General features: G+C 38.0%; 3 protein-coding genes across 6 annotated transcripts; 1 reads left to right on the top strand and 2 right to left on the bottom strand.

The window, feature by feature from the left end:
* The first annotated feature begins 99 nt into the window (after positions 1-99).
* LOC149042672 (uncharacterized) lies at positions 100-2,045 on the top strand. Its single transcript, XM_089213630.1, has 2 exons — positions 100-363; positions 678-2,045. The coding sequence occupies exons 1-2, from the start codon at positions 211-213 to the stop codon at positions 2,043-2,045; spliced, it is 1,521 nt and encodes a 506-aa protein (XP_089069756.1). The 5' UTR covers positions 100-210.
* On the bottom strand, positions 1,775-3,839 carry LOC149042671 (uncharacterized). Its single transcript, XM_089212710.1, has 2 exons — positions 3,733-3,839; positions 1,775-3,602 (listed from the first exon to the last, which is right to left on the bottom strand). The coding sequence occupies exon 2, from the start codon at positions 3,454-3,456 to the stop codon at positions 2,407-2,409; it is 1,050 nt and encodes a 349-aa protein (XP_089068836.1). The 5' UTR covers positions 3,457-3,602; positions 3,733-3,839; the 3' UTR covers positions 1,775-2,406.
* A 3,343-nt stretch (positions 3,840-7,182) lies between these two features.
* On the bottom strand, positions 7,183-23,591 carry LOC113673841 (uncharacterized). 4 transcript variants are annotated; one of them, XM_089213733.1, is made up of 4 exons: positions 23,395-23,565; positions 14,396-14,773; positions 13,877-14,140; positions 7,183-12,779 (listed from the first exon to the last, which is right to left on the bottom strand). In XM_089213733.1, exons 2-4 carry the CDS (start codon positions 14,715-14,717, stop codon positions 8,524-8,526), a joined length of 4,842 nt encoding a protein of 1,613 aa, XP_089069859.1. In that variant the 5' UTR covers positions 14,718-14,773; positions 23,395-23,565; the 3' UTR covers positions 7,183-8,523. The 4 variants fall into 4 exon arrangements, with proteins under 4 accessions (XP_089069859.1, XP_089069860.1, XP_089069857.1 ...); XM_089213734.1 differs by lacking the exon at positions 23,395-23,565 and adding an exon at positions 23,204-23,336; XM_089213731.1 differs by having other exon boundaries at positions 13,877-14,773; positions 23,395-23,591.
* Between the last annotated feature and the right edge of the window lie 342 nt (positions 23,592-23,933).

Raw genomic sequence — 23,933 nt, 5'->3', positions numbered from 1 at the left:
TCTCTGTCGTTCAAGCAGGCCACCACCGCACCCAACAAATTGATCGAGAGTCAGCACTACAAACGGCACAGAAGGAAATACCGATCGCAATACACCGATATCACGCACCGCCATCTTGGATCGAGTGCCGCACCAAAACGAGGGTGGACGGGCATGCGGTCATTTGGAGGGTTGCGTTACATGGAGTTTGAGTGGAAATAACTCGCAAATATGGCTCACGATCATTGCTGTGTAAATTACTGTACGAACGACAAACGAAACGAAAGTGGTCAGAATTTGTCGTTTTTCAACTTTCCTAAAAATTCTTCACAGAGATCGAAGTGGATTGCCGCGATAAAGCGAGATGAAGGGACGCTTTTTCAGGTGAGTGTCGTGACTACAGCGAGCTGTCAAACGCACGTGTGCACTTTTGATATATATGTTCGGGAAGTTTTTCGATTTAAGACTCAGTTAGTTCCCGTCTTACTTGCTTCTTACACGTGAATTGCGTAATCGATTCATATCCAGAGGAACTATAGACTCATTACATTAGATTTTGGTCGATTTTGGCCGAAACTGTCAAACGCACATGGCACCGGTTTGTTTGTTTTCATTGACTCGAATATGATTATTAATATTCCATGAGATTCTCCCTTGTTATCAGCGATTTAATTCAGAGTGTTAAACTCGTTTCCTAGATCAAGAAAGGCTCTACTCTAGTGTGTTCTGCTCACTTCAAGCCAAGCGATATGTTTAAAACTATAACAGGGCTTATACGTCTGAAACCAGGAGTTGTGCCTTCTCAGTTTCAGTGGACAAAGTCCAGCCAAGACCGCCCACAAAATAAACTACAAGAGTTAAAAACTATGGCAGAACAGCAGGAACAAGAGGAGCGACGACAATCCTTTGTCGATTCATTCCAGCAGGATGTCGAAATGGAGGAAGGGGAGATTGGATCAGGAGGCCAGGGAGCCAGTGCTAGTGATGAGCAAATGGAAGAAATGGCTACGGACGAACCGGAAAACGAAAACATAGAACCCGCCGAATTGAGTGCAGTGGAACAAATTGAAATCCTTAAAGCACAAATCAGTGATTTAGAGCAACAGGTGGAAGATCTAAAAGGGACCAGGTTTGGAGCTGAAAACATTTCCAAAGATTCTGAATTGCTGACATTTTACACAGGCTTTGTATCAAAGGAACGATTTGATAGCTTTTATAGCTGGGTTGAACCTTATGCTAAAACCATGATAAAATGGTCCCAGATTCAGCGTGAACGAGGCAAAGAAAACTACAAGCGGAGGCGCAGCAGTGGCAATTTTGCATTGTCACTCTATGACCAACTGTTTTTATTTATGATCAGACTAAGGTTGGGATTGCTGGAGACAGACTTAGGAGTAAGATTCAATATTAGCACAAGTACTGTCAGCAGAATCATTTTAACTTGGGCAAATTTTCTGTATACAATGCTTGGCCAAGTGCCAATTTGGTCCACAACTGCTCAGATAAAAAATAGTATGCCTCAGTGCTTCAAAACCACATACCCTAAAACAAGGGTTATCCTAGACTGCACTGAGATCAAAGTCCAAAGGCCTAGCTCTAAGGTTCTGAACTCAGAATTTTACTCTGCATACAAGTCGCATACCACCCTTAAATGCCTCGTGGGAATAGCTCCTCATGGTGCAGTAACATTTGTAAGTTCTTTATATCAGGGAAGTATATCAGACAAAGAGATAACAAGGCGTAGTGGAATTTTGTCACTTATCGAAGAAGGAAATGAGGTCATGGCAGATAAGGGTTTTCTGATTCAAGATTTATTACAACCCCTAAAAGCTACATTGACAATCCCTCCTTTCCTGTCTAAGACAAAGTCTTTGCAGTTCACCTCAAAAGAAGTAACAGAAACACAACAAATTGCCCGCCTCCGTATTCACGTCAAGCGAGCAATCAGACGAATCAAAGAATACCAAATTTTTGAAAAAGTTTTGCCACTTTCGTTGGCTGGTTCAGTAAACCAAATATGGACAATTTGCTGCCTTCTCACAAACTTTAGAGGGCCACTATATTGAAACTATACCTTGCCTGTTAGTATTGTGTAGTTCCATTACATTTCCTTACCCCCCCCCCCCCACAAGAAGATTTTAGGATAAAGGTGGTGCCTCCTTGTAAGGGAGGTTCGAAATCACATTCTCTATACAGCTCACATGAGTTGGTTACATGTACTTAGTCCAAAAATCCTAAATCCTTTCATAAATTATTTGTCTCTGCTGCTGCAGCATACATCCTATTTCAAGCACTTATCAAAACATTAGGCTTAGTCATACAGATTTTTTTAACTATGCTTCACAAAGCAGGCTATGCCCCCACTTTTTTTAACAGTTCAGGGAGGAGGTATTCAAAATAAAATTTGTCTAATTTCATCTTCATCTCTTAACAAAATTCTGCATCAAACCTCACTCTTTCTAAATGAAAGTCAGATTTACAATAAACATAAAAATCTACCCATTCACAACCTGTCAACATCATCTGTCCTATGATCTGGTAGTAATAGCTATGTGTTTTTCGAAGTTTATAAACCCCATTTACACATTTCAGATATTTCAGCTGCGAGATTGAATCCGTAATAGGGCACTTGATTTCCAGCAGCCCCCAGGGATTGTTTTCAGAGGGATCATAGACCCTTCGATCTGGAGAGGCAGCCAGATGTGGACATGATGGGTTGATAACAATCCCGGCAGGGAAAACATTGCAATCTCCACTGTCAGCATATGCAGACGCTGCCTCTTCTTCTGTATTTATACCATGCCTCATGGCTGCAGTTTGCACAGTCTTCTTTAGTTGCCTTACTGCCAGTGATTCAAAGTCAGCCCTTCGGGCACAAACATCTTTAAATTTACTCGAAGATAGCCTCTGTGCCCTCAGATCATGCCACTTCTGAGTGTCAGACTGCTCCCTTGTTTCTTCCTCATATAAATAGGATTGTGCTTGTGAGACACTAAGCCCTTCAGCAAAGTTAAGTTCTGCCAAAGTAGGCACAAATGTATAATTGCTTTTAAGCAATGGTACACCAAAAGGCAGTGGCTCCTGTGGCCCCTCAACATTAATGTGAATTTTTGGATCATTGGTTGTGTTCTGACGTTGTTGGTATGATATAACTGAGCCATGAGCTACTCTCCCTAGTTTACTATTCACATAGTCCAAACTGTCAGTTTCTGGAACAATACTGTTTACTTGCATGTCTTCATATTGTTTGAATATGTCTCTCATAGAATCAATGATTTTGGGTGAACCAAAATGTTCTGGAATCGGATTATACAGAGTGGACCGTACTCCATCTAACCTGCGTATTTTCTTTTTTTGTGTTGCATCATTGCTCGGTGGTTTCACTTGCTGCACCAGCACCTCTTGCACCTCGCGGGGATTGATTCCTGCTGTCCTTTGAGGAACGTGCCATGTTTGTGGTAGACTTGTTTTTGACATGGCAGGAGGTACACTTTTTAAGCCCAGTTTTCTATAATGCTCAAGGAGGTAAACCAGCCCTATTGCATGGTTACAGAGCCCTGCACCTGCTTCACAGTTGCAGGAGGTACCGTTATTTTAACTTCGGGAGTCCTTGATATCTCAACCTAAAAAAATTAAATGGATAAATATCTGCTGTGAATGTGTGTGTGTATGTTTTAAGAATTAACTCGTATGAAAATTACATCAAGCAAAGTTCGAGCTGAGACAAAACTTAAGTATTATAAATAAGCTTACCTGTAACCTCCATGGCTCTTCATTTTTTCTCTGTGATTTGTAGCTTCGAGCTCTAACAATTACTTCTGTATCCTGAGTTTTTACCGAAAGCAAAGTGCGAATATGGAAGTTTAATATACTATAGATTTTGCACAAGAGATTTCGAATGGCGAATCGTGCAATAAACGAAAAAAAGCACTATCTAAGATGCCTAAAGAAGCATGCGTAGCGTGAAATCACACCACTGTTGCAGTTAAATTTGAGACTGAAAGGAAACTTTTACCTTCGACATCGAAGATATACCCTTCGCAGAAGTTACTATAACCACGAGTTACCACCTTCTTCGGGACTTCTCCATCGGTCTCAAGCCATGTCTCCATAAAAGAGGCGTCAAAAAACGGAACATTGCGGAGAGATTTCGACCACGCAGCAGAAAATCCACCTTCAGCCATATTGGCTAAACAAGCATGTGGTCCAGGGTGCCCGTCCAGCCTCGTTTTGGTGCGGCCCTCGATCCAAGATGGCGGTGCGTGATATTGGAGTATCCATTCACTCTCACATTTCAGCCTCACAACCACGCATTTAAATCTCTCATTCTTAAAAACTTTAAATTACTTCAAAACGATTCAGTGACTGAAAATATCTTTTTGTAAGGTCCATTAATCTCATTCAAACGTGGCAAAAACACAGGCAACGTAACTTTGTGGTCAGAGGTTTATTTCAAACCAATGATCAACGTAAAACCTTCAAGTGCGTTCGCGCGCGAGACAAAATCTGTCCTTTCATTCATAACGTAAAGGAAATATCGGGACCCAAGAGATCTATCAAGATTACTGATCACTTCATGTGTACCTCCGCCAATGTCAATTATTTTATAACTTGCACTTTATTAGGAGAAAATTTTGTGATTTTTCCGTGTGTTTGTTTGGAACATATTTACGCATACACTTTTCATGTTTAATCATTTTCGATTTATTCGGGTTCTTTCGTTCTAGTATTTCAAAAATATAGAAAAGCCACAGCAGTTTTTGAATTGCCAACAATTCATTTTTTTAATACTTTGCCTTTCATTATACCCCTAAATGTCGGTACTTTGATGACCATTTCTGTTGAAACTGCATGTAAACACAAGTGCCAATGCTTTCCCTGGAAATATAAATGTAAGTGTTGATGATCTTTCGGGAAAATTGGTTGTCATGGAAACTTAGCAGCTGGGTTTGTGCTCGTAAGTTCGCTTTCATTCTATAGGATAATTTCTGACGCTGCCGCTTTTCCGCACTCTTTTTCTGTTAAAGGTCATTTACACCTCTCTGCGTCATTGCAGTTCAGGATCGAGAGAAGAGAAAGTCTAGGAGAACTCACTTTATTTTGCTTAACCGCTGTTACAATACACTTTATACTTTGGAACTAAATCCAAAGTAATTGGAATAAATTTATGCATATTGACTGCAAACGTTTAATCTCTGTCAAATTAATTATACTGGTCACTGAACAGCCAGGGGAACAACTGCCCTGGGCCGGTTAATTACGAAGTCTAACCTAATCAACGGTTTTGCGGAATTAATAAATGTCCTTCCACTGTTAGCTCTCAGCCCTCTTGACACTGTTCAAAAAAATAGATATTCAGATAAAAGGTCCAGCTCAATTGTGGATTATTTGGGACGCAGTTTTGTTAAACAACGGCTAAACTTTGTTTGAATAACCGACCCTCTAAGTATTTAACCAAATAATTATTTGGTTTGGTAAAATCTCAGAATAATTTTTCAAAACCACTCTGACATTCTGACAAGTATCAGCTAGGACAGCCAAAAATATTGAATTTGATAGTGATACTTGATATTTGAAATCATACAAGTAACATTGTAATAACTACCACAGTAAGATAATATCTTTATCACTGAAATGACAAATACATATCTTTAAGTTTCTAAGCAAAGTTTATCGTCTTATAAAGCAGCGGGTTGCTGTCGAGTTCGCTGGCCTCGACAAGGGAAGCATTATAAACGCAGGTGTTGATAACTGCAAAGTTACTGAAATATTAGATCGGACTTGATCTGGAAGCGTGTATGACGAAGTCATAATTATCTGACATTCGAATTTTTGACGCGAGAGCAAGCTCAAGAGGAATCTCTATTTTCTTCCAGTATAAATCGGATGTTACTAAAAGCGGGAATGGGGAACGAAAAACGTGGAATGTGGAATGGGAAATGCAGATTGGAAATGTAGAATGGGAAAATGGAATGGGAAATTGAAAATAAGAAATGAATTTTTTTCAATGTTTTTGTTTTAGATTTATTGTTTATAATGAGTAAAAGATATTTTATATCGATATCCACGTTCTCTTTCAACGACGTTCAAGGGCAAAAGTCAAGGACCCAAATAAATTGATGAAAAGAAAAGAAGTGAGCGTCAAGGAACAGATAATGTCCAAGAAAAAATATATAAGTATAACTTTCACGAAAAATTGTTGCTATTGTGTTTCTCATTCTTCAATATTTAACAACGCGCGTGAAAAAATATTACGAACAGTTTATTGTTTTCTGTTTGGGATGTTTTCTTTTGGGTCTTCTCTGGTGCGACCATATGAACAAACAAAACTTTCCCTTCTTCTATAACGACCATAAATTTTCTCATCTTAAATTAAATTGTAAACGAAGACTTATCGTAGTGGACGTAAGGTTTGAAAATTGGGGGGTACCACTTGGGTGATATCCTCGGATATCCCCCAGTTTCAGCTAGGTAATATTTGTCAACGTAATGCGTTTAAACCGGTCGTGTGCAGCAAAAATATTTGATGGATCATAATCGAGGATACACCCCAAGTGATATTCCCTAATCTTCAAGTTCTACGTCCATTACGATGTCTTCGTTTAAAACTAATTTAAGATGAGAGAGCATTTTGGGGTTATTAAAAAAGAAGGGACATGTTTGTATGTTTGTTTACAAAATCGTATCAGTGAACACTAGAAAGTGAACATCCCACGCAATGAACGGTTAACCGTTCATAAACATTTTTCCCTGTAATTCGCAAATAATATTTGAAGGATAATAAACAAATAGCCTCCATTTTTTCGCGGAAATACGCTCGTTCGTTCGTTCCTTTGGAAGTTCAGGAATTGCTGCACACTGGCCACCGATATTCATGCAAATTAGCACTCGAAACCTGATAGATTCATCATCTGGAAGGCGCGTCTTATGGTCGTTAACGTAAAATTATGCTTTGATATGATTTTTTCAGCTACGCCGCAGCCACTAGCTTGAAAAGTAAGGCAATTTCTGATCGAAATTTTACTACTTAGCAAGTCTCCACTACTTTCGAAAAACATAATGAAAACTTTTTCTTAAATGGACATTCAACTGTGGGTTCATTTGTCGTTCGGAGTTGAAAGGTGACTTGGTTTCTGAAAAATTAACGGCTAACTTCGTTAAACCTTCCAATTTATCAATTCTAAAGTGAACATTCAAATAACCTTTTCATCTCAACAAGTTTAATTCAACCTATCTCTTGTTAAGGAAAAGAATAAAATTTGTTTTTACAACATTCTTTAGTTATCATCTATCACTTCTTACGTTATCATCTATTTATTCTTTTTTTAAATGTTGTCTCTGAACATCTTAGAAGAAAGCGTGGATATCGATAATCGCTGCTGAAAAATTTTTATTCTGCATAATAACTATAAATTTAAAAAAGGTACTTAATTTCCCATTTTCAATTTCTCATTTTCAATTTCCCATTTTCGCAGAATTTCCCACTTGCGTTGCTGAGAATTCCGTACACGCTGGTTCAGTAATCTTGGACTGTATACTTTCTCTTGATTCAGGACTCTCCCACCGACGCAGCACCACAGTTTCTTTAGAAACTTACCCCTTTATTCAAATTCAAAATAAACAAGTTTGTCCCGAACTAGTGTCATATTATAAACTACTAGCTAACCTCACTTGCTCGAGCATAGGCAATAGCATGGGTTTACCGTTGGTTTCGCTTTTTGAAGACATACAAAACAAAAGCTAATGCTAAGTTGGTTCCTATCTCACTCGATTCCTCTCTCGTACCGTTCACTTTGAGTTATTGTTGGCTCTTTTCGAAACAGTTACTGTAGATGTCGTTTACTTTTAGAAATTAATCTTGTTTTATTTTGACGACAGTCAGCCGAAAAGCGATCTTGTATACAGGAATAGCTAAGTAACGGCAATAAATACTTTAGAGCAACAGAAAGCTGGGAGAAGTCGTCAAAATTGAAAAATTATGAGACGACTTCGTCAAAATTAGAAAATTATGAGACGACTTTGTCAATAAGGGCGTGATCCCTTGAAAACATTTTACTTGCGCTCTACGAATAATCCAAACGCGAGTGAATGCCTTCAACTCTTGAAAAAGAGCTCTCTATGTATTATATTTAACCCGGAAGCTCCAAAGAAATCAGCGTTAATGCATAAATCTGCGCTCCCACTTAATTTCCTCGCTTGCGAAATTCGTTACTCTTGTGTATACTTGTGTGGGGCTTATCTTTAACTATTTACACCTCATGATAAACCAGTCTTAAGTGGTCCACAAGTTCTATTCAAAGGCTTATGATTTTTCTCCAAAGCATTCCTCGACGAGTGCTTTTCTTTATAGTTTTAGCGACTCTGCATCACACTGCGGAGATTCAAGAAATGAGCGAAAGTCAACTGTTGCATGGCATCCTGTACAGATGCTGATAAAAGACTATTTTTCGGTGTTCCAATCTGATTTTAAGGGCATATGGTTCACGCAAGTTTTACATTTGGCAGCCAGGAATGAATTGTAGCTGTCATGTGTGAGTTAATGATTCATGAAATCGAGGATAGCCTTTTCCTGATATCATTAGCACACTGTTCCAGCCGACGAGCTGAGTCAGAGTCGCCTAATGCACCTTTCACGACGGCGAGAAATTGGTAACTGTCGGCAGTGTCTGAGTGTTCATCCCCGAAAAGTATTTTTCTGATTTCCAGCGCCCGATGAGCAGACTGATGAGCCGAAGTAAAGTCACTTAACTTATGTTGTGCCAAACCGATTGCTGTGTAACTGTCCGCAATACTTGGGTCTTCTTCTTTTTCTTCAAGTAATTTGCTTCGTATGTCAAGCTCGCGTTGATACGACTGAAGGGAAGCCGAAAAGTCACCCAACTTGTCCTGTATGATGCCAATTAAGCGGTATATGTCAGCAACGCTTGAATTATCTTCTCCGATGAGTTCACGCATGATGCTAAGCTCACGCTGTAATGATTGAATTGCAGACTTGAAGTCACCCGCCTTACATTGAATGACCCCGAGTAAGTGGTAACTTGAAGCAGTAATTCGGTCGTCCTCCCCGAGCAGTTTTCTATGGATATGAAGCGCACTATGTACAGACTTAAGAGCTGGGTCAAAGTCACCTGACTCGTTTTGTGTTTTTCCGAGTAAAAAGTAACTTTTAGCTGTATCTAAGTGTACTTCCCCACATACTTTCAGCCTTATTTCAAGACCACGTTGTAGAGAATGAATTGCCAAGCTATAGTTACGAAGCTTAAGATGTATGACTCCGACCGAAATGTAACTATCAGCAGTGACTGCGTCATCTTCTCCAAATAAGTTGCGTCTAATCTCAAGTGCTTTTTCCTTGGATGATAGGGATGAGTGGAAGTCGCCTAACACGATTTGAATGTCCCCGACGGAAAAATAACTTTGAGCTGTGGCGGAATGTTCCTCTCCAAAATGCTTGCGTCTAATATTGAGTGCAAACTGAAAAGAATCGAGGGCAGAGGTAAAGTCCCCTAACTCGTGTTGTAAAACGCCAATCAAGTTGTAAATGTCAGCAATTTTGGACTGTTCTTCTCCAGGTAGCTTTCGTCTTATGTCAAGCTCACGCTGATGAGACTGAAGACACAAGGGAATGTCCTTTAACTCGTGCTGTAAGACGCCAATCGAATGGTAAATATCGGCAATTCTGGACTGTTCTTCTCCGGGTAACTTTCGTCTTATGTCAAGCTCACGCTGATGAGACTGAAGACACGAGGGAATGTCCTTTAACTCATGCTGTAAGACGCCAATCGAATGGTAAATGTCGGCAACTTCCGAGCATTCGTCCCCATGTAACTTTCGTCTTATGTCAAGCTCATGGTGATAAGACTGAAGAGACGAGGGAATGTCATTTAACTCGTGCTGTAAGACGCCAATCGAATGGTAAATGTCGGCAACTTCCGAGCATTCGTCCCCATGTAACTTTCGTCTTATGTCAAGCTCACGCTGATGAGACTGAAGACACGAGGGAATGTCCTTTAACTCATGCTGTAAGACGCCAATCGAATGGTAAATGTCGGCAACTTCCGAGCATTCGTCCCCATGTAACTTTCGTCTTATTTCAAGCTCCCGCTGATGAGACTGAAGACACGAGGGAATGTCCTTTAACTCGTGCTGTAAGACGCCAATCGAATGGTAAATGTCGGCAACTTCCGAGCATTCGTCCCCATGTAACTTTCGTCTTATGTCAAGCTCACGCTGATGAGACTGAAGACACGAGGGAATGTCCTTTAACTCGTGCTGTAAGACGCCAATCGAATGGTAAATGTCGGCAATTCTGGACTGTTCTTCTCCGGGTAACTTTCGTCTTATGTCAAGCTCACGCTGATGAGACTGAAGACACGAGGGAATGTCCTTTAACTCGTGCTGTAAGACGCCAATCGAATGGTAAATGTCGGCAACTTCCGAGCATTCGTCCCCATGTAACTTTCGTCTTATGTCAAGCTCATGGTGATAAGACTGAAGAGACGAGGGAATGTCGTTTAACTCATGCTGTAAGATGCCAATCGAATGGTAAATGTCGGCAATTCTAGACTGTTCTTCTCCAGGTAACTTTCGTCTTATGTCAAGCTCACGCTGATGAGACTGAAGAGAGGAGGAAACTTCCTTTAACTCGTACTGTAAGACGCCAATCGAATGGCAAATGTCGGCAATTCTGGACTGTTCTTCTCCTGGGAACTTCTGTCTTATGTCAAGCTCACACTGATGCGACTGAAGAGAGGAAGAAGGGTCCCCTAACTCGCGCTGTAAGACGCCAATCGAATGGTAAATGTCGGCAATTTCCGAGCATTCGTCCCCATGTAACTTTCGTCTTATTTCAAGCTCACGCTGATGAGACTGAAGACACGAGGGAATGTCCTTTAACTCGTGCTGTAAGACGCCAATCAAATGGTAAATGTCGGCAATTCTGGACTGTTCTTCTCCGGGCAACTTTCGTCTTATTTCAAGCTCACGCTGATGAGACTGAATACACGAGGGAATATCCTGTAACTCATGCTGTAAGACGCCAATCGAATGGTAAATGTCGGCAACTTCCGAGCATTCGTCCCCATGTAACTTTCGTCTTATGTCAAGCTCATGGTGATGAGACTGAAGACACGAGGGAATGTCCTTTAACTCGTGCTGTAAGATGCCAATCGAATGGTAAATGTCAGCAATTCTGGACTGTTCTTCTCCAGGTAACTTTCGTCTTATGTCAAGCTCACACTGATGCGACTGAAGAGAGGAGGAAACTTCCTTTAACTCGTGCTGTAAGACGCCAATCGAATGGTAAATGTCGGCAATTCTGGACTGTTCTTCTCCTGGTAACTTTCGTCTTATGTCAAGCTCAAACTGATGCGCTTGAAGAGAGGAGGAAACTTCCTTTAACTCGTACTGTAAGACGCCAATCGAATGGTAAATGTCGGCAATTCTGGACTGTTCTTCTCCTGGGAACTTCTGTCTTATGTCAAGCTCACACTGATGCGACTGAAGAGAGGAAGAAGGGTCCCCTAACTCGCGCTGTAAGACGCCAATCGAATGGTAAATGTCGGCAATTTCCGAGCATTCGTCCCCATGTAACTTTCGTCTTATGCCAAGCTCACGTTGATGAGACTGAAGACACGAGGAAATGTCGTTTAACTCATGCTGTAAGACGCCAATCGAATGGTAAATGTCGGCAATTCTGGGTTGTTCTTCTCCATGGAGTTTTCTTGCCATGTCAAGTGCCTTGTTTGTAGACTGAAGAGCCGCGGCAGAGTCGCCCAGCTCATGTTGTATAAGTCCCAATAAATGGTAACTGTCAGCTATCGTTATGTGTTCTTCCCCGAAAAACTTTTTTTTAATTTCCAATGCTCGTTGTACAGAGTGAAGGGCAGAGGAAAAGTCATGTAACTTAAGTTGAGTGGCTCCTACCAAAAAGTAACTGTCTGCGGTGCTTAGGTGTTCCTCTCCAAACAACTTTTGGCTTATCTCCAATGCATGTTCTGCAGACTGAAGAGCTGAAGGGTGGTTTCCTAACGAGAGTTGAACGACCCCTACTGCTAAGTGACTATATACTGTGCTTAGGTGTTCTTCTCCAAACAGCTTTTGTCTTATCTCTAGCGCACGTTGCGCAGACTGGAGAGCGGAAGAGTAGTTGTTTAATGAAAGTTCAACGGCCCCAACTTCGTAGTGACTGTCTGCTGTGCCTGGGTGTTCTTCTCCAAACAGCTTTTGTCTTATCTCTAAAGAAAGTTTTGCAGACTGGAGAGCAGAAGAGTAGTTGTTTAATGAAAGTTGAACGGCCCCTAATTCGTAATGACTGTCTGCTGTGCTTGGGTGTTCTTCTCCAAACAGATTTTGTCTTATCTCTAGCGCACGTTGTGCAGACTGGAGGGCAGAAGAGTAGTTGTCCAATGAAAGTTCAATTGCCCCTACCGCGAAGTGACTGTCTGCTGTGCTTGGGTGTTCTTCTCCAAATAGCTTTTGCCTTATCTCCAGTGCACGTTGTGCAGACTGAAGAGCTGAGGGAAGGTTTTCTAGGGTAAGTTGAGTGGCTCCGATGGAAAAGTAACTGTTGGCAGTATCCGGGTGTTCTTCACCGAGTAGGTTTCGTCTTATATCAAGAGAACGCTCAGAATGCTTAAGAGCGGAGACAAAATCGCCCGCTTTATGTTTCATTATGCCAAGGAAATAGTAATTTTCAGCCGCCCTTGAGTCCTCTCCTCTAAGCAGTTGGGTTTCAAGCTCCCTCTGAATATACCGAACAGTTGCAACGTCTTCAGATTCAAGGGATGACATGTATTCCTCTGGGAAATCAGAAGAGTAAAGTAAATAAGTAAGTAAGTTAGTAAAGAATTTATTTTATGAGGGTAAGCACGAAATAGCCGGAGCTAATAAATTAAAAATAAATAGTAATAAATAAATAAATTATGAAATAATAAATACTAAATAATACTAATAGATAATACTACTAATAATAAATAATAATAGTATAATGCTAATAAATACTAAATAATACTAAGCTATAAAAAATACAAGGTAAAAAAACCAAAGAATACAGATACTATGGAATCTACTAAACTATTTAAAATATAAAATAACATTATAATCATGTCACAGTTCATCAAGTAACTTAAATAGAACGATGACCAAGATTCTGCTGTTGTTTAAAAAGTTCATTCCACAATGCTTTTTTATAGAATCCACTGAATCCCTTTGCCTTACAGGCAAAGATAAACTGTTCCATGCTTAGCAAGTTGTGACGGTAAAAGTTCTGCCTCCTTCTGTTTCGCGATTATACCTCGGAGAGGTTAAGTTAAAATTACAGTATCTGGTTTGTCTACTAAGGATGTTACTGTTTAATTTAAGTAGATTGTTAAGATAAACAGGGAAGTCACCTTGTTATCGCTTATAAGCAATAATACATTTAGATATTAAAGCGTCTGTGTAGGCAACCATTTCCGCCAATTAAACAAGGGAACTGATGGTGCTAGAGGGGGGGGGGGGGCATTCAGGATGACTCTAGCTGCTCGTTTTTGGAGGTTCAGAACCCGCCTAAGGCTTTCCTTATCACAGTTGCAGGTTTCTTTCTCAACTGCATCCTCACATCCCAAAACATCATCACAACTACGAGAAAAGTTTTTTGGGCATAAATAATAGCATTTTACGTCCTTTGCTTTCATTTGTTTTCCCATATGTGAAAGTCCAGGTGAAACTCTCATGACCATCTTAGAATATAAAGTAAAACTGAACTAAATTCAACTTGGACTTCTTAAAAGGTGTGGGAAATTGTCCCTACTTTCTATCCTTCAATCATAATCATCATTGTCATTGTCATTACCATCATTACTATTTTAGAAACATTAATGAATTATAATATTGCAATTATTATTATCAATGTTACCTGGCCTTTCCTGAGTTGGCGATAGTTTCAAATCTTTCATCTTTTGCTCCATTATCTGAGCGACGTCGTCTTTTGTTGGAATAATTTCCACTCTAATCTTTATTTCTCTTATAGCTGAATCCATTCCCTCGATAACTAAGGCCATTCCTTCCAGGTTTTGCTGCTGTTGCTGATTCTGTTGTTGTAGAAAACTTACACAAGCTCGATATTCTTCTTTTAGACGTTCCTCCAATTTGCGAACCTCATCTGTGGGAAATTCTGACTCTGTTAAACAACCAATAACATTAACATGGTCAGTCTTGATACCAAGGGCTTTAAATGCATCTTTAGCGAGCTGCACGTAATGATCAAATTTAGTTTTCTCAATTTCAGAACTGTGCGAGTGGCAAAGTGCATTTCGTAGAAGTCGCAATTGATCAATGGCGAGGGCGAAAGTTTCAGAATTGTCCCCTCCTGGGCTCACCACGGACGTATGAAATACTCCAGGAGCCAGTTTACGAGGTTTTACATGTAGCTCACCAAGTGTCTTGAGATGACCTCTACTGTCGGGCATAGAAAAGGAATTGGCGTAGATGGTGGCCTGGAACAGGTTGGTACAATCCCATTCTTCATAGGAGAGGTTTGTGGGAACTTTGGTTTTTCCAGGGCCACCCTCAAAAGTCAAAAACAAATTTCTCACTGCAGCGGAATCATCCCACAGTTGATGACCGGGACGATGTCTCAAGTTGTTGTCCCACATAGATTTAAACGTCTGACGTAAAGCCTTGGGGAATTCATTGAGAGCAATGGAAGCGAATTTAAAATAATTCAACTGTTCATTGCGAAATGGCTGCAGTGCCATTTTGGCCTGTCAGACGCTGGGAAACCGGAGAACCTGAATTAGTAGGTGTCCACAGTCTGCAGAAATTAAAAGAGTAGGGATTAAACAATTGAAAAAAAACGCTTTGACGGCATCTCAATTAACAAAGGATAAATGAATTGTTTATCAAGTCAGTGTGAAGTTTGGCATGTTGGTATATCAATTCAGTAAAATTCAGGCCCATTTTCAAATAATAGGAAGCTGACCATATCAGTTAATTAAATGAAATATTGGTGTATCGAGTCAATAAAAAGTCGGTCATATTGGTTCATCAAGCCATGTTCATTTATCTATTCTCAGTCAGTCAGTCATGTCATGCCTGGAGACGTTATGTCACTTTGTCAGGTCTGGCCCGAAAGGTTTGTCTCCGCATCGATGATGTCCTTCAGGTGATGTAAGGTCAACCAATTCGTCTTTTTGCTTTTTGCCGACAAAGAAGAAGAAACTGCGCTTGATTGAGGCTGTTGTTATACTCTTCACTACTTATAGGGTTCCACGGAGAGAATTCCTGAGTCCCTGAAGCTAATTTGCCGACGCTTATTGTATAGGTAAAGTCGATGAGCGAAATGGTACCTTATGGGTATCACTAAATCCATACTTCTTCTGCTTATTTACAGAAAGATAAAACCGCTTGGATGCATCGAATCACTGCTTGGTTGAGCATATCAAATCTGTGTTAAATCAGTTAAAAATCAGTCGTATTGCAGTATGTTCTTTAAAAATGCTTGTATGGTTTGCAATTTAGGTGCCAGTTTGGTAATTAATTACTCATGGTCGTTTCGTACCAAACTCGGTCGATTAATACCCGGTTGTTTCGTAGTCAAACTCAGTCGATTCGCACCCAAACCGTTGATCGATTCGTACCCGTCCCAATATAAATTAATTCGAAATACTTCATGCAAGAACGTGTAAAAAGATGTGGGTTGTTTGGCACGACAAGTTTACAGCAAAATTAAGCAAATAAGATACAAGCAAAATTAATTTGAGTGTACTTGTGATCTTCTTAACAAAAACGATTTTTGATAAAACAATGCATTGTTTATACTCGTGACTTTTTCAGATAACAACTACTGTAAGTGTGCTTTTTTATTCCTTTCCTTCGTGGTTGCTAATCAAAAATGGACGCCACGCGTAAAACACTTATTTAACACGAGAATATTGCTATTTGAAATAAGAAACCGACCTTATTTTAAACACACTCAATAGGAAAAACACACTAAGTTAGTAAGGGTACCAAACGACTTGACTGACTGAATACGAATCGTGGTGACCTGCCATGGTACCGTGGGTACGAAACGACCGTGGGTAACCAATCAATCACTATCATTAGTCCATGTTAGGTTTTCAGATACGACATGATGAGATGAAGTTACATCTCTGAAAAATCTTTTGCATGCAGATCTAAATCTGGTCACCAAGCATCTTTTCAACCATGATTACATTTGGAAGGGCGGCATTGGGGTCCTTTATGGTATGGTAAGAAATTTAACCTTTATAACCCATACCAATCGCCTTTTTAAACCAAGAAGGTCGATTTTCTGTTCAAGTCTTGCTGTTGTTTAAATGTGAAGTCAACCACATCAAAAACGGATAGCAGAGTTTATATTCGAAATACCAAAAAACTATCAATTACATGAATAAAAAAGATACAAAATTTTTCTGTTTCACGGACCTCGTCAAAATAATATCAGCCCTCAGCAGTTTTTTAATAATTTTCACAAACGGTGACGTTGGCGACATAAGGTGGTTTTGTACGTGATAAAATTGTAAGCTGTGAAGCTGCAAGTGCTGTTTTGAAGTATTTGGTTCGTCCAATATGAGTTAATCATTTGTCTATATTTAGCATTCAGTTAGCATATGAATCCGAGGTCCGCAGTTAAAAGGTTTAAGCTATCGTGATGAGTTTAAATTGTGGCTGTCTTGTCTAATTCCGTTAGTGGAATGTTCTTTTTTCATCATAAATATCATTGTCATCATCATCAATTACATAATCAGGGTAATTATAACCTTCATAAAGCAGAGGGAGATCAATATCTAGATTCATGTAATATTCTATTTATTTAGGTGGTCAACCCAAAACCTTAATCAAACAAATCGTCACGATTCGTGTCTTATTTTCATCATCAACAGGTCTACCATAATCAGGTGCAATTTTTTTGACGGTTTTATTTTCTATTTTTGCAAAGGTGTTAATAAATTGATAGAAATAACATCATCTAACTTTGAAGTAATTAGCCTGAATGTTTTCTTCACTTTATTAATTTCCTAACCTAATTCAGTTTTACTTTTTGCGAATTAACGCCCCTTATCTAAACTCATGATGTGATAATACAGTGATAAAAATGTTTATTTAATAGAGAATAATATATGGTCACAAATAGATATGGAATTTCTCCTCAAGTTTTCATTTTGACAGTTCACAAGTGAGCGCAGCGAAGATAAAACTAAAAGCAGCCATATATTATTTTGTTTATCATATAAACAAAATAGCCCTTTACTGAAAAAAAGTCGACTTTTTAATGAATGGAAATAAAAGGATCGATGATCGTAAAGTGCGTTCGCGCTAAAGCCCCTTTAAAACGGTTATGGTAGTTGATGGTAGTTTCAATTTTCACTCACCATACTTGTCTATCATATTTGCGTTCAAATGGTTCATGATAGTTGATAATAGTTGACAAATTCACGCAATGAGATCACTTCATTATAAACAAATATGGTGCGGGCTGAGATCAGAAATTTCTGTTTGGTCGAGAAGTTGTGAGTTAACCCTTTGTATACCAAGGGGGGTGGTATTTAAATCTCCCCGTTCAAAACGTCCAAATCACAAAAAGCCTCAAAATTCGCCCAAAAACAAGCTCGATGGAAGAAATCCTCGAAAAAACTAATTAACGACTTTATGTAATTTACATTGAAATGTAGTATTAGTTTCCAGCCCCTCAAAGTGCTCTTTTCAGGCCGCCCGAATGGGGTCTGTATTTAAGTGGCCATATATGGCCACTTGGTACGCAAAGGGTTAAATAGACTGAAGCAGCCTACCAGGAAATGATGAAAATGAAGTTCGAGACATTCTGCCAAATTTTGGCGACTACTTTGTACTGTTTGAGCTCGTTTTTGGCAGAAAACAAAATTATTAGGTTTAAAGACAAAAGACAAAACTATTAACTGCTCATTAAAACGGCAAAAGCTGATTGGCGACATCAAATACACGGAAAAAACATCTTAAATTTGCACGTGTGTTATTACAGCTTTTCTCCTGGCTGGATATCCTTGTACAACTCCGCAGTTTGTATAATAAATATAAATATCGACATATAACTACGACTTCAAGTCACGCTTTAAGTTAACTGAAACTTTATGTATACTTAATGAAAATATATAATTATGGTACAGAAGAAGGTGAAACAAATTTTTAGAAGACAGATTATAAATTCATGCCAGATAGATGTTTCAGAATGTTGATATGTGCACCTTCAGAAGCAGGTAAAACCAATCTACTTCTTGAAATGATACAGATTGCTTTATTATGGTAAAATCTATCTGTACTCAAAAAATTTTGAAGTAAATATAGAAGCTTAATTGAAACATTTGATCCAATAAGTAGAGACGCAGGATATAATGTTGCCGCAGTAAGTAAAGATGAAATTATACGTTTAAAGTAGATGAGTGAGAAACCAAAGGATAATAATTCTCGATGATTTTATATATGGAAAAATTCAAAGACCACTTGCTGAATACTTTATTGGTGAGAGACATGAAAAATTGCTCAATAATATATCTATCTCAATCTTATTATAAAACGCCAAAGGATATAAGGATACTCTGGTCACATTTCTGTATTTATGAGTTTCCTTCAAGTGGAGAAAAATCAATGATTTGTAATGAAAATAAAATTGACCAAGATATATTAAACAGTGTAACAAGTGTACCTTACTCTTTTAACCATGAGAAAAAACTTCTTCTAAAAAAGTTGTCATATGTTATTATATGGGTTATTAAAATGGTTTACTCGCACATAATATTTCTGATCATAAATTAAATGAAGGAAGTGGGAAGGAATTACAACTGACTTAAATAATAATCAAATTATTGGTACAAAAGATCCTAATGCGACAAAACATGCTCTCAATTTACAATAAACATTTGGAAGATATATGGTATACATATGTCATGAATCAACCCGATAGGGAGTTAAGAAGAGATTTAAATGTAAAGATTGTGATTACAATAATTCAATTCATAAATTGAAGAAAAGGACTGCTGAAATATTGCTAGGAAAACAAACGATAATACATATAATGGTGAACTTGGAATAAACTTATCTACACTTTTCCAAAACACAAATAAAAAAAGATGATGAGCGACAATAAAACGTTTATCAATGAAGAAATAGATCTGATTTTTACAACAAAAATGATGAAAAAAAATTCATCATCAATAAGTGATTATAAAACAAATATTATAAATTATAAAAAGTGTTTATATTGCATGTTGAAAACGTGACAACAGCAATGTCGAAAATTTAACAATAAAATTCACAAATAATAACCAACAACCAAGTACACCAAATGAATTGCAATTTTACTTCGTAATTCTTGGTGTTGAAGGTGAAGTAATTGATGTTTATGATGATGTTTATGAAAAACCATTTCGTAATTTACGCAGTTACTATACAATTAGATACCTTTTTATTCTTTAAAAAGGTTTAGATGTAAACAATAAAAAATATTAATTTGAGTGATGGTGTAAATGATTATGATGTAGTTAACATGAAAAAGGTAAAAGAACTTGAAACAGAAATCAATAAATTAAAAAAAAAAGAATTATTCAATTATTGAAATGAAATGATAGGGTAAATTAACTCAATTCAAATTCAACCATATGAAATCATATTTTACACCATCTGGTGCAAGAGGAGGAGCAGGAATAAGCTATTCAAGTAAATAATTTGATGTGGGTTTATAAGCACCAACACCATTAGGAAATGATCAATCATATGCATTGAATATTAGTAAAACTTTAATAGATAAGATACTTATAATCACTAGTTTAATTGCAGCTTTAGATAGTAATTCAATACACATAATGATAAGAATAAGAAACAAATTTACGAATTCAAAAGATAGTACTGATTTAAATGTAATAACACCGAAAAATCTAAACAAAAATTTGCTTAATTATTATTGAAATGAATCAAGATCCTATCACAACCTTTACTTTGAAAAAGTAATGATCCAAGCTCTTTCATATATTATTAATACTCGCCAAGATTAAAACAATTTTTTGTGCTTTAAATTATATGAACAAAATACCAGTAATAAATTTTAATCACGTTACAACAAATCTTACAAAGAAACTTTATAATAATTATCAGAGAAAATCATATTGCTATAAAAACTTAACAAACCTTTTATTGGTGTTCTACTATTTGAAATAAACGGTAAAACTCATTCATTTCGTTATCGCTCAATATGAAATGGTGCTTACCAGTTGTATTATTAAAAAAACATATTCATATAAAAATATTTTTTTCGGTAGACTGATTTTCTATATATATGTACATATATATTACATAAGTTATATTTATAAAAATATTATAAATCAAAATAGTTTACGCTTGATTATCATGCGTGGAGCAGATATTACAATACACTAGTCAAATTGAAAACAAAGCACGAGAAAAGTTATTTGACTGGTTTTCACGATGAAAGTCATGCATGTTTTTGATGTAAGAACAACATAACATCGCAAAATTACACTCCCGTGATGATAGCATTATGGGGGCACCGAATCGCCTAAAATGCAAATGAGATATTTTGGATGCTTTTTATACTAGTATAATTTAAAAGAGGGATATAAAATTTATTAATTCATTGGAAGTTTGCCCAAAAAAGTCGATAAAACACGATGAATTGTACATTTTTTTTTTGATAATCATCGCGAAAAACTTGTTTAAAGCAGGCAAGAAAATGGCAAATTTTGAAAACTAAATATTTTTGATATATTTTGTTATGTTAAGGGACCTATTTATAAGACAATTTATTGCTTATTTAAGTTGAATAGGGAAATAAATTTGGGATAGAGGGGTTGTGCCGAAGTTGCCTAAAGTAAAGGTGCGCAGGTGCTCCTATAATGCTATCATCAGGTGCTGGCCTTCTCAGTATATTAAGCAAGACATCCAATACCTGTTACTAAAGGATGGAAGCAGTGAGTGGGAAGGTCATAACAAACTTAGATAGTCACCATGGGAGGTATGAGGAGAATCCAGAGACACAAAGAATTTCTCAGGTCCATCTTGAGAGAAGGAAACCGTTTGAAAAGAAAAGAATTGATCGAACATGCTAATAGTGATCGGATCAATGCCATCAATGTCAAAACTTTTGAAATGAAGAGTGCCCTTATCATCTCCTTTAACGGCTAAGCTCAAACGTTACAATGACGTTTTGAAAGAGTTGAGTGAACGTGAAAACTCATAAAAAGGATATGTTTCTTGACTCAGTATGGTCGTGGGTTTTGTATCGGATTGTGCAAAGCCTTCTGCAGCTGCTTGCGGCAAAAGAATGGAAACATTGAAAAACTTGGTCACATTGTTGGTGTAAAACAATTATAACATTGACCAACCGAAAGAAGAAATTAACCGACTCACAAAGAAAACAGAAAGTGGAAAGGTTCATTGGATGAATAAATAAAATGATCTGACATGAGACATTCAGTGTGTTCCTTGCAAACTGAACAAATACAATAAAGAACTGCTCGGAACCTTTTTTTTTTTTTGGAATGGGCTGGAAAAAAATGAAAAATCCTTAAAAGCTTGTACGAAGGAACGAAAATGCTTAGTGGAGGATTTCGAGAATCTGTTGAAAGAGACATATGGACGAGAGTTAGAGAAAGCAATGAAGAAGGGATACGTCATCGTTACTCTTCTCGAAGTCTGGTATTTTCCTGAAACTCTTGAAGGTCTCTTCCGAGATTATGAGAACACTTGGTTTAAAATCAAAGAGGAAGCTAGCGGATGGCAAGCGAAAGTGGGTGACGATTGCCTACAAAGCCCGTGAAGGTATCGATCTCGACCCTTCCAAGATCGTTAGCTTAGAACCCTGGGTAGCGCTCCTCGGCTAAAATGATGCTTAACTCTGTGTGGGTAAAATACGTTCACAGCTGGGCACTCTCCATAAGGGAAGAGTACACGTCCCGCTTGTCATTTAAGGTTTTTTTAATATTAAAATTTTTTTTTTGAAAAATCTGTTGATTTTTTTTTTCTTTCTCCCACCAAAATAACACCTTACGTAACGTACGTGATACTCTTACGTGACGTTTTGTCACATAACTCGTGACATCACCCTGAGGATAACCATCAGAGAATGCAAGACTACACCAGACACTCCATGGATAATTATCAGAAACTATTAGAGATAATCATTAAGTTGATCAATATCCATCCAAAGTTCTTCATTAAACCGGTCCTAAGGGGGCCCACATCACTATTAAATTCAATATTTATGTAACTAATGACTAACCCACAACTGATCAAGGACCCTGCTCAAGAGGAGATAACTATGCTAATCTAATAGTTAGTTGGATAAGTTAACGCTGACAAATGAGGTGTGAAACTGAAAGTGCTTCAATAGGCATAAAGTCTCGTTAAATTAAACAAATTTGCCTTAGATCTTGTTAACCGAAAATTTACTTAATTTTTCATCTTTACTTGGTAAAAAAGGAACTTCTGTAAGCGGCCCACAAAGCTAAAAATAGATTCAACAACGAAGCGAACAATAAGTGAAATTGAAGCTTGACATGACATAACATGTCGATTGATTATATAGTGATCTAAGTCGCGAAATAGAAGATACTGAATCGTATTATCTGCTAGCTTTGAACAAGGCTATTTGTTTGATTATCTAAAACTATCCACCTCAATAGCTGACCTTCAAATTAAAATTTACAGAGACAACTGGATGACGTACAAATATATTTAGCTATATCAACGTACATACTACCCATCCAGAAAAACGCTCGCCGCACATTTCACGGAATCGTCGAAAAGTCGATAAAAAAGGATGTGTGGTAAGACAAGCCCGTTTCAGCTTCAAAATACAAGAATGGGACAACTTTCAACTGTGTGTGTCTGCTTTATGACGGAAAGTTGATCAAAATAAGTTTCCCTGAACTGAGCAGGTTTCTCAGCGGGTCGATATTCAGGTCTTATTTGCAGAGTGTCGGGCAATAAAAGCGTGTTTTACAATTCTACCATCTTAAACTTAATTTGAGGCTTCCAATAATTTGCCGTCGATAAGCCAGGAATGCAATAAGTCAAGCACGAGATGGTAACCGCACGGCGTTTGAAACAAGCCTTATTCGACTGGTTCGAACATAGTACGTAACTCGAATCAACGAATGAATGATCCCTTAGTCCTCTTTCAGAACTACTACAACGCCTTTGAAATAAGATGAGAACGAGAGTTGTTAGTTACCTTCACTTGCTTCAAGAAAGACCAACGGACTTCTGATTTAAGGTGTCAAATTGAATTTGACAAAGACAATTAAAGCGAAACAAAACATCGCGCCGAGATCAAGTTGAGCAATGATGTACCAGGCACTCCATCGTACCTTTTACAGAATATTGTATTACACTCTCACCCGATTAGATACTATTTAAGCTTACCTGAATAACTCGTCGTTCTATTCAATGGGTACTCAGGGTTCAATTTGCTCTATGCAGTAGCTTTGGATTCTCACAAAAACACTTCCCGCGTTATTTCCTGTGGCCACAGCTCCTTCAGGATCGTGTATTGTGTTAAGGTCACTCCATCGAAATAGATCGACGTCATTGCCCAAAGGAGTATTGACAAAAGGGAAGATGATAATTCAGTCTGTGTATCGTATTTATTCAAACCCGCCCGCAGAGGTCGCTCCAATTGACCCAACTGAAGGCCGCATTGAATTGATGCTGATAAACGTGTTAAATCTGCATCGAAGCACTATTTCTTTTGTGCCTAACTTGCTTCAAACGTGATTTACTTGGTTAGCCATTGGAATAGATTTACTTGTGGACTGAATTGAGCAGTTCAGTAGCATTCAATGTGATCGTTAATTGGCCAACAAGCGATCTAAGCCTTCATTTCCACAATGCAGTCAGTTTGGATTTGCACAAAAATGTTTTCAAGCCAGTTCCTCTAATAGCCGCTCCTTCAGCATTATTCA

The sequence above is a fragment of the Pocillopora damicornis genome, chromosome 7, assembly GCF_964200805.1.
Source record: "Pocillopora damicornis chromosome 7, jaPocDami1.2, whole genome shotgun sequence".
Lineage (NCBI taxonomy): Eukaryota > Metazoa > Cnidaria > Anthozoa > Scleractinia > Pocilloporidae > Pocillopora > Pocillopora damicornis.
The sequence above is the reverse complement of the archived record's forward strand: the minus strand, read 5'-3'. Positions and strand labels throughout refer to the sequence as shown.